Below are 11,700 nucleotides of genomic sequence, written 5' to 3'. Positions count from 1 at the left end.
GCTCATGTGACCCGAAAGGTGGTAACATCCTTCATCAAAAAGAATATGATATGCAGATACGGTATTCCTGATAAAATCATCACTGATAATGGATCCAATCTAAATAACAAGATGGTGGAAGAACTGTGCCAAGTGTTCAAAATCCAACACCACAACTCTTCCCCCTATCGACCAAAGATGAATGGGGCAGTCGAGGCAGCCAATAAAAATATCAAGAAGATAGTGCAAAAGATGGTTGTCTCATTCAAAGACTGGCATGAGATGCTACCTTTCGCTCTCCATGGATACAGGACTTCAGTGCGCACATCCACAGGAGCTACTCCATTCTCCCTCGTTTATGGGATGGAGGCGGTCTTGCCTGTTGAAGTTGAGATACCTTCTCTAAGGGTAATCATGGAAGCGAAACTTTCCGAGGCAGAATGGGTTCAAAGCCGATATGACCAGTTAAACCTTATTGAAGAAAAAACGGCTGAACGCCATATGCCATGGTCAAGCCTATCAAAGAAAGATCAAAAAGGCTTTTGACAAGAAAGTCCACCCTCGAGTCTATCATGAGGGAGAGCTGGTAATGAAGAAATTACTACCAGCCCAAAAGGACAAAATCGGAAAGTGGGCCCCAAATTACGAAGGACCATATGTGGTGAGGCGAGCCTTCTCAGGAGGAGCACTGATCCTCACAGACATGGATGGAGAAGAACTTCGATACCCAGTCAACGCTGACGTGGTAAAGAAGTACTACGCTTGAAGACGTTGCTTGCACAGGCCCGCTAGGATGAAAACCCGAAAAGGGCGTCCTAGGCAAAAGTTAGGGCAAAATAAAAAGCCCGCCAGTACAAGGGTACCAGGCAAAACAAAGGCAAAATTATCCCCGCTAGGATACGTCCTAGGCAAAAGTTAGGGGCAAAAGAATAAGACATAAAAATAAAGCAAGCGACGATCACTTGAATCGAAAACCGAAAGGCGATTCATGTGATTATCTTCTAGAAGCAAGCGTCTTGCAGTGTCTACACTCCTGACTCAGGCATATCACCCAAAACAACTAGGAGAACGTACGGAGCAACAATTACAGATATAATTGTTAAGCCCAATGTAAATAGCCTACCCAGGCCAGCCATTCTTCAGAAAATCCTTCTGTATATCTTTCTGTAAAAACACTTGTGAATATCAATAAAATATCTATTCATTTTCTCTTCTCTCTTGACCATGTGATTATGCCTCTAAAATTGGTATTTCTAAAAAATTGTATGAAATTCCTTAATAATCGGTCAATAAAGAAAATTGGAGGGGTTCCTATAAAATCCATAATCTCCTGCATAAAAGGCTCACAAAAATATTCCCTCACGTCGATGACAGAAATTCCTCCAAGAAAAGGAGGATAGGGAGAGCCATTCATTTTTCTAAAAACATTAAATAATAAAACTTGCATTTGTGCATCACACACATTAGTTGCACATTCAAAGACCTTATCATGAGGCAATTGCATAAAATAGAAAATAGGAAAAATTGCTTGTGTATGGCGGCGGTCAACAGAAAAAGCCGCAAATCAACAGAAAAGGCAAAAATACAGAAAAAGCCAAAAAATGACAAAAAGGCAAAAAATACAGAAAAAGCCAAAAACGACAAAAAAGGCAAAAGATTTAGAAAATCAATCGCCTCGTACAGAATAACTGAGCCTGGAGAGGCTTGCCGAAACAATACTCCCACAGAATAATTGAGCCTGGAGAGGCTTGCCGAAATAATACTCCCACAGAATAATTGAGCCTGGAGAGGCTTGCTGAAAAAAAATACTCCCACAAAATAATTAAGCCTGGAGAGGCTTGCCGAAATAATACTCTCCAAAAGACGTCTCAGCTCGCATTCTTGGGCTGAACAAAAAACCAATTCATCATACAGAATAATTGAGCCTGGAGAGGCTTGCCGAAATAATACTCGTATAAGAATAATTGAGCCTGGAGAGGCTCGCCGAAATAATACTCCCCAGAGATATCTCAGCTTCCACTCACGGGCCAAATTCCCTAGTGAAAGCTATCAAAGCGAGATCAGCAAAATTCCCCAACGGAAGCATGATCCAAACAAAATATCCAAGTCAAAGGACTTAGACTTCCTCAGTGGAAGATAGCTTTCCAACTCAAACGAAGAGTGAAGCTAAGCCTGAAGAGGCTTTCTAAATAATACTCTGGGATACATAAGAACTTCAAATCCCCAGTCGCCTACACAGAGGCATTCCTACAAAAAGAGAAAAAATCAAAAGATCAATAATCATTCCCCAAGTGGAATCCGGCTGTTAGCCAAACATCAAACATCAAGATGATTTGCCTAACAGAAGAGGTCAATCAAAAAATCAACATCCAGAATCCCCAGCGGATAACAGCCTACACAGAGGCAGCAAAAATCAGAAAATCAAAAAGAGTCACCCGAATAAAGATAACCGTATTGAGCCTCTTCCCTATAAATATGACGTCAATGGGACGTCATTTCACACTTTTTGGACTGAGTTTTAACCCTCTTCTTGAGTATTCTGGGTTTTTTTGAGCAGTGCTCTGCCTAGAAATCACTCGGAGAGTTGATCCGACGAAGTTTTTGAGTTCTGAGCATTTTGCTTGAGTCTCAAACTAAGTCGAAGGGAAATCCATCGGATTTCCAAGTCAAAAATTATTTTTTAGGAGGGAGCGAGCGGTCTTGTAGAGGGAGGGAACGCCAAAACGCTTCCCAATTTCTGTCAAGATATATAAGAAAGCACGCTTCAAAGGTTTATATCTTTAAAGTCCCTTCTTTTACCGCTTTCTGTGTGTACATATTTAAACTGTCATCATGTAGATAGTTAATTTATAATTGCTTAGAATAAATAGGGGTAATTTAGTAACTTTGCACTATTATTTTTAAAATAATCTGTCATAGGGAACCCGAAAGGGGCGCTGTGGGGTGCTAACACCTTCCCCACGCGTAACCGACTCCCTTACCCGACTCTGGTTGTCATGGCCGAAGTCGATTTTTGAATCGATTGCCTTAAACTTCTTTTTCCAATGTTTTGAGTAAAACATTGGTGGCGACTCCACGAACCCTTCCTTTTTATGAAAACCGCTAATCCATGGAGGGTCCCGCTTGGGATTAACATGGATTGGTGAGCCTTTTAATAAAATTGCTCGTTTGACAAGGTCTCAGTTTGAGAATAAGTCATTCTAGCAATCCCTATTTTTAAACAAATAAAAGAGTCCAACCATCCATCGCGAACGCCGAAAGCCCGTTTCGGGCCGGTGGCGACAAGCATTTGTTCACAGCCCTCTAAATTATGGGTCCAAGTCTTGAGAGATAAATATAAATGTGGGAATGAAATGATGCCAGTTATTAAGAAGAAACCAACCTCCTCAAATATTTGGAGAGGTATTTGTGATGCGTGGTCATCTGTCCAACCTCTCATTGCATGGAATGTCGGGGATGGCAAACAAGTGCAGTTTTGGATGGACAGTTGGCTCCCTTCCCGAACCCGTCTGTCTGAGGTTTCTCTAGAACCAGTTCCGGAGCAGGAGAAAGGTAAATCAGTATCTAAATATATCACTGAGGAAGGCACATGGGACCTAAACCATATTCGTTATTTGCTTCCTACCTCAGTTTGGCTTGAGGTAATTGGGTCTGCTCCCCCTTCTTTGGTAACTGACCCAGATGTTTTGGTTTGGGGTGGGTCCTCAACCGGAACCTACTCTATGAAATCTGCATACAATGCAATTTGCACAATATCTAATGGATCGAATGTAGTATTTAATTTAATTTGGAAGTGGTGCGGTCCAGAATGAGTAAGATGCCTATTATGGCGAGTGGCTCATGAAAGCTTGGTAACAAATGATTGGCGCAGTAGGAGGGGCCTAACAACTGATCCACTCTGTCCTATTTGTAAAAGAGAAAGGGAAACAACTCTACGTGTACTACGTGACTGCCTTTTTGCAAAGTCCATCTGGTTATCTCTTTATAACGACACCCCTGGGTTTGACCTTATCTCAAACTCTATTCTTGATTGGTTGGAACATAACCTATCAGGAGGAAAAAAAGGTTGATCTATCACCTTTGCACTGACTCTAGACGCTATTTGGAAGGCTCGCAACACCTTTGTCTTTCAACAATCCCAGCTTAATACAACTCTTCTGTTGGGTGAAATCCGGGGTCGAAGTCGTGAGCTATCAAATAGATATAGCCTGTTAGCTAATCGTGGTGTCCCTCCTCCTCAGTCAATCCTATATATTGGGTGGAAGGCGCCTCTCCAAGGTTACTTAAAGCTTAATTGTGACGGGGCAGTCAATACATCTCGGGTTGCCTCCTGTGGTGGGGTGCTGCATGATAACCAGGGTAATTTCATGTTAGGATTCTCCTATCGGATTGGGGTTTGCTCCATCCTTCATGCTGAACTTTGGGGCATATTCTATGGTTTAAAGATCCTCAGAGGTAGAGGCCGATGTGATAACATTATTATCGAGTCTGACTCAATCAATGCAGTTCAATTTTTAAATAAAGGATGTCCTAGATTTCACCTTTGTTACGGTTTGACCAATCAAGTGGTTAAGATGGTTGAAGATTTTAACATTATTGAGTGTACTCATATTTTAAGGGAGGGTAATCAGGTAGCAGACAGTTTTGCCAAGAGAAGGCTCTCTCTACCAGAAGGAGTTCACGTTTTCGATTCTCCCCTGTTGTGGTGTGCTTCCTTTTTATTTGCAGATGAATCTGGTGTAACATTTCCTCGTGATTGCTAGTTTTCTAATCTTTTGTTAGCTTTTTCCTTGGGCTTTTAGCCCCCCCATGAATAAAAAAAAAAGGTTTGCATTCAATTAAAATAGAAGTTTTTGAATTATTTTATGCATTTATCAAGCAACGTCATTATAACTCAAAAAAAACTTTTAGTAATATTTAAAAAAATATTATCTAATTGTGTATAAATGTTACTAGTTTACTTTGACAACATATTATCAAATGTTATATATAATCTATATTATTAAAGATTTTTAATAACATTTTTTCATAATTAGATAATATTTTCCAAATTAAAGTAGTATTTTTGTAACATTTTAATGATATTATTGCTAAGTTTTTTTGTTAAATTTATAAAATAATAATTAATTTTAATTTAGATATTACTATATGAATTATTATATTTTTATGCATTCTAAACTCCGGGGTTTTTTAAGAGAAGACTAAAGATATTTTCAATTAGTAACCACTAATTATAAATCAAATATCAAAATTCATTTATCTTAAATATAACTATATGATTATATATATTCTTTATGAGTCATTCATCTATTCGATATAGGACTTTAATTATGAGTGATAATTAGTGACGAGAGAAATATACTTTTTTTTACTCAATGTGAGACTTTAATTTTAGAAGCAATTATAGTAACATTTTAAAAAAAATGTTGCAAAATAACCTATGTGACATTTTTTTACTTGATATGAGACTTTGATTTTGAAAACATCTAAAAAGAATAATATTGAAATAAAAAAAATGTTACTCTATTGATAATGACATTTTTTAAAAAAATATTGTAAAATAACAAATTTATTCAATATATAGTAACATTTTAACAAATAAAAAAATAATATTGTTCAAGAATTAAAATATAATAGTGCATAATAAAGAATCGTGAAATAAAGGGACTACTACCATTACTTTCATAACAAAAATTTTATAATTAATTTATATTTTATATTTATTACGTAATTTTGTGAAGGAAAAGAGATAAACGATATATATGATTTTACTAAAAATCTTAAAAAATATTGATAATAAACTTTAATATTATATAAAATCGTATTTTATCTTAATCTATATATATAACTTTGTATATTTTATTTATTTGAAAATAAATTATATCATTTTCAAATTGAAAAAGACATTTGTTCTTTAAATATGTATAAATTTATCTTTTTAATTAAATATTAATAGGTTTAAATAATTTATATTTTTATATTTTATTTAATAAAAATATTTTAAAAAGTTATTATGTTTATTAAATTAATTATTATTATTATATTTATCTTCAATATATAAAAATAATTAATTTTTAATATTATTTTTTATTATTTAAAATTTTAAAGATAAAATTATTTAAAAATATACATACATCAAATAAAATTTTCATCTTGATATGCGTTATAGATATTATTCGTAGAGCACAAAGTTTCTCTGCTCTGACCTTAACATATAGATATAGGTACAGCGAGGTTCATGATGGGCTGAAAAATAATAAAACGCGAGTCATTCCAAAAGATGATACCCTGGAACCTCCCAAGGGTTAGGCGGGTAACAAATCACGTGCTAAGGAGTCTTAGTTGGAAAATTGTAGACGCACATGATATATGTATAAACTTATGCTTATTGGACAAGGAAAAATTATAAATAAATTTTTTATAAATAAAAACTGATTTATACATAAGTTAAAAATAAATTTTAAAATTTTAATTAATTTTTTATTAAATTAATATATGTATAAACTAATTTTAATTTATACATATATTTATTTTATGTTTCTTCTTTTAATTTGTTACCGAATGAATTTACTTAAACAGAATATAATATATTATCTTGTTAGCTAATGGCTTCAAGCTAGATGAAAAAAAAAATTGATAAAATAATGAATATTATTTTAAATTTATTTTTACTGAAACTTAGTCATAAAATATAATTCTTTTGCCATAATAAACTAATATATTTCGTATGTTAAGATGAAATTAGTATCTTGGTAGTTGGTATAGTTAATTCCCCCCTGGGATTAAAGGCAGTTTGTCCCTTTCACGTAAAAAAAAAAAGAAAAAAGAAAAAAGATCTTGGTATAGTTTATTATGAAATGTGTTATAAAATATTTTATTTTTCAATTTACAACTTAATGAAACCCGAGGTTGGATCTATGCAAAAAAAATCGGTTAAATTAAAATACTAGTTGAAGTTTGTGTCAAGTTAAACCTTCCCATGTGTGCTATATAATTATATATTTTGATTTTTTTTATAACATATTTTATGTTATTATTAATTTACCTTGAGGAAATGAAAGAAAATATCAAGAAAGATATATAATTTTATTTATGTATTATTCAATTCAAAATTTATAATTATATTACTTAATTTATTTATTCTTGTTTTGGTTTGAAAAATATACTAGGATTATAACTTTGACGACTCATATGTTAAATTGTCGCATCAATGAAATAATAAATATATATACATACCGCAAAAATCACATACAACCAACTACACTAGGATCACATGCATCAATTCTTGGATATTCATATAGCACTTGTATATATTTAATTAGTATAGGAAAACAAAACAAAGCCTACTCACACACATCTCTTTATATATGGGTGTACACAAACTTAAAATACATCACATATTTTAGTGATATTGGTTACTTCATACAATAATGACTTTACCTGGTCCCCATATTGTATAAACTAAACAAAGAAATTAGAGGAGTCATCAAACAATCAAAATTATAGTCTCAATAGACTCTTTTATCCACAATTGGACAATCTACAACATGCATGTAAAATTACATACATAACAATATGATCATAAACATGATAAACATGCAAACATCAAAACCACAATATTATAATAACTAAAGTAAGAATACTTAAAAATATAATATGTCTATTAGATTAAAATTTTGCATTCGTCTCAATAATCAGATTAATTTTGGCTATCCTCAAACATGATCAATCAATCATATACCAAGTACGAGGGATTGGATTAATACCTTTTACCTCTTATTCCTAGTCGAATTGGTTTCCTTTTTTTCACAATTGAATCGCTCTATGACCAGTCTATTGGCTTGATTAGTTTTTCTAACTAAGCAAACCTATGTTAGGATATATCTGGGGTCATACTAAGTCGATGTTGGCATATATCTGGGATGGTGCATTTGTCCACTAGTCCCAAATCTAAAAGACATAGAGGTTAGTGTAGAGCATCCTCAGACAACTCATCCATGTGGGTGTGACTATATTGAAATACTGTGGAACGCTACACTTGTCTTTCAATCCCAAACCTAAAAGACATAGGGGTTAGTGTGGAGTGTCTCTGTACAACTTGTCCATATATTGGTGTGGCCATATCAAAATATATCCAAGACAATACACTTCTAAACCAAATGAATTTTTATATTTTTGGTAATTGTATAATAATTATAGAAAAATGAGGAGGGATCATTTTACTCCAGGAATAAGTCTACATTAACTTACTCTGTTCAATAACTCATGTTCTACGTCAAATTTCAACAATCCAACCGTTCAATTTAGATTTCTGGATGCATAGATCAAATCTGCAAATTTTTTAAAAAATTTGAAAATTATTTGATACTTCGTTTCATTAATTCGAATTAATGTATAAAAAATTTTATGATTATCCGTCAATTTGAATTAATGAAATGAATTATAAAATAATTTTTAAATTTTATAAAAATTTACAGATTTGATCTATGCATTAAGAACTTTAAATTGAGCGATTGGATCGTTGAAATTTGATATAAAACATGATTTATTAAATAGAGTAAATCTAGATAAATTTACTAATAAATAAATCTCTCCACCAGAAAAATTATAAAAATAAAAGTCTTAGTCAAAAAGCGGACTTCGACTTACTTGTTATATATTGAAGCCCACTGTGGGTATCAAAATTCTACTTCCCTTTCCCCGCCACCTGTTAAGTACGACTTTAGTTTTCATTATTCAACAAAGTCCAACTTGAGATGGTGGATTCCATGAAGATGCCCTTATCTGTTCCAATTATTAAAGGAACCATCCTCCCCTTCTCTTTTTATTCATCCATCATCTCCATTTTTTAACTATTTTATTCTCTCTTCATTTCCATTACTTCAATGGCAACCGAAAAGGTGGTAGTGAAAGAGCTTCTTCCACTTATAAGAGTCTACAGCGATGGTTCCGTGGACCGTCTCTTAAGTTCTCCAAACGTGCCACCCTCCCTTGAAGACCCCGAAACAGGAGTCTCATCCAAAGACATCGTCATCGCAGACAACCCTTTTCTCTCTGCTCGCATATTCCTTCCAAAGTCCCACAAAAACTCCACCCACAAACTTCCCATCTTCGTTTACTTCCACGGTGGCGCTTTCTGCGTTGAATCTGCTTTTTCCTTTTACGTCCATCGTTATCTCAACATCTTAGCCTCCGAAGCAAACATAATAGCCATCTCCATTGACTTCAGACTCCTCCCACACCACCCTCTTCCCGCGGCCTACCAAGATGGCTGGACCGCGCTACAGTGGATTGCTTCCCATGCCGCCAACAGTGCCAGTGCCACCAACCCCGAGCCATGGTTGGTCAACCACGCTGACTTCACCAAACTCTACGTAGGAGGTGACACCAACGGCGCTAACATTGCACACAACTTGCTGATACGTGCAGGCACAGAGACTCTGCATGGAGATCTCCAAATATTAGGTGGATTACTCTGCTGTCCCTTCTTCTGGGGCTCCAAGCCCATTGGGTCAGAGCCCGTTGAAGAGCACCACCAGAGTTTGGCCATTAAGGTGTGGAGCTTCGTGTATCCCGATGCAGCTGGTGGAATCGATAACCCGAGTATTAACCCTTGTGTTCCCGGGGCACCCTCTTTGGCCACACTTGGGTGCTCTAAGTTGCTTGTTACTATTACTGGGAAGGACGAGTTTAGAGACAGGGATATTCTGTATTACGAGAGCGTTAAGAAAAGTGGGTGGAAAGGTGAAGTTGAACTGTTCGATGCTGGCGATGAGGCGCATGCTTTCCAGATGTTCAAGCCTGAAACTGATCTTGCTAAGGCAATGATCAAACGCTTGGCTTCTTTTCTTGTATGACTGTTCTTCTCCCTTCTTCGTGAAGCGTTAGGATTCATCATAGTCAAAAAAATGATGATGATATTAGACACGATAGATATGAGAGCTTCAGAAATAAAAAGGGTGGGTCGACTTGTTTTTTTTCTCTAGTTTGATATTGAATTTTACCATTTTTAAATTATTGTATTGTTTACTCGTTTGCAACTTTGTATCTTTAAAGAAATAATTTTTTTTTTTTGAAGGATAACCCCTCCATGTTTTGCCATGATCATGAATATAACGGTAGGTGGTTAAAGAAAAATAAGTAAAATCTTAATTAATATGAGAAAATGCATGTATTTTTTTTTCATGTTTATTGTGAATGATTAAAATGAAATTTTGAATAATATATATTAACTCCTATTTATATGAGAAAATGTTTTTTTATGGTACGTACTAATAGATAGACCTGGACGGATATAATATTAGAATGATTAATATTTTTAATTTTAGTATATAATTAAATAAGAAATTTGTTGTTTAACAAAATTAAATAATGAAACATAAATTTTTTTAGGTATTATTGAAGTGCTTTTAATTTTTTTTTATTTTAAAAAAGAAAAAACTAAGTACTGCATTAAACATTATAATTTTAATTATATTAAAAATATATAAAATTTTGGTTAATACTAATGGTAAGTTTAAATATGGTTTTTGTCCTTAGTATATATTTTTTTGTTTTCTGTAATTATTTTTCAAAATTATAAATTCAAATATTCCATTTTTAATTTTTAATTTATGTCTTTATACACCACTTCAAAAATGTTAAATTGTTAGCATCATCCCATGTCATATCACTAAAAAAACTTCATCATGTATTACGTACATTAATAAAATATCTATTATTTTGTGCCATATTAGGATATATACAGACATTTTTTATCTAATCAAAGGATGAATAATGAACATTATAAATATTTTCTTTTGTTCATAAACATAATTTATAAAATTAACTATTAATAATTAATTTATAATCAATTCTGACATTCAAACATTATTTTATCATTAATATGAACCAATTTTGAAAGCACCGTATAAGCACCGGAGAATATCATAGTTTGAACTATATGGATATCCCTGGTTAATAAAAATAGTCGAATCATAATTAACATGAAAGATATATTTAATATGTTGTCACATCCATATTATACTTTATTATTAATGGATGGTTCTCAGATCGTGAGATAGCTCTGTTGCCGTCAATCTCAAACGCGTTCCCTTGGGGTTGATTTTGGTGATTTAAACTTGAGAAAGAGCTTTTTCATTTGGAGTTGATTTTTTCTGTTCAGGGTTCTCTTTAAACGAGGTTTAATTATTCATATAACATATGATTTTATTTCATATTATTTCTGAAATGTAACAAGACTTATAGAAATCTTGCAGACGTGCGACAATATATTTAGAAATATGGAATAAGTTGAGTGGTTAATTGCATGTTAGTCAAACAAGGAAAGAAGCCAAGCGTGTGATCATAGAGTTGGCATTCTGAGTGTGAGTGTTGTAAATGTGAAAAGCATGATCTTCGTCTTCAAGCTCAAACACTTCCACTTGACCTTGCCACCCACTGTTGTTCACAGCCTCGTAGTACCAAACTCCTCTGTCCCTAAGCGCATCTTTTCCGGCAACACAAACAAGTAACTTGGAGCACCCAAGCGAGGCCAAGCTGGGAGCATCAGGAGCTAAAGGATTAATGGCAGGGTCATCGGTCCCACCCGCCGCACAAGGGTACACAAAGTTCCAAACCCGAGCATGCAAGTGCGTGGCACCCTCGTTTGGTTCAGACCCAATGGGTGTGGAACCCCAAAAGTAAGGATCTCTGTTTCTATCTCTTTTTCTGTTGCCGACG

At 34.2% G+C, this 11,700-nt stretch overlaps 1 protein-coding gene across 1 annotated transcript; it reads left to right on the top strand.

Moving 5' to 3' along the window:
* Window positions 1-8,750: 8,750 nt before the first annotated feature.
* LOC109801222 (2-hydroxyisoflavanone dehydratase) lies at window positions 8,751-10,053 on the top strand. The gene has a single exon (XM_020362242.3). The coding sequence runs from the start codon at window positions 8,865-8,867 to the stop codon at window positions 9,834-9,836; it is 972 nt and encodes a 323-aa protein (XP_020217831.1). The 5' UTR covers window positions 8,751-8,864; the 3' UTR covers window positions 9,837-10,053.
* Window positions 10,054-11,700: the final 1,647 nt, after the last annotated feature.

The sequence above is a fragment of the Cajanus cajan genome, chromosome 11 (genome assembly GCF_000230855.2).
Source record: "Cajanus cajan strain Asha chromosome 11, NIPB_CcT2T_4, whole genome shotgun sequence".
Classification (NCBI taxonomy): domain Eukaryota; kingdom Viridiplantae; phylum Streptophyta; class Magnoliopsida; order Fabales; family Fabaceae; genus Cajanus; species Cajanus cajan.
The sequence above is the reverse complement of the archived record's forward strand: the minus strand, read 5'-3'. Positions and strand labels throughout refer to the sequence as shown.

Coding starts and splice junctions, on each gene's coding strand:
- LOC109801222 (XM_020362242.3), top strand. CDS start 8,865: ATGGCAACCGAAAAGGTGGTAGTGAAAGAGCTTCTTCCACTTATAAGA.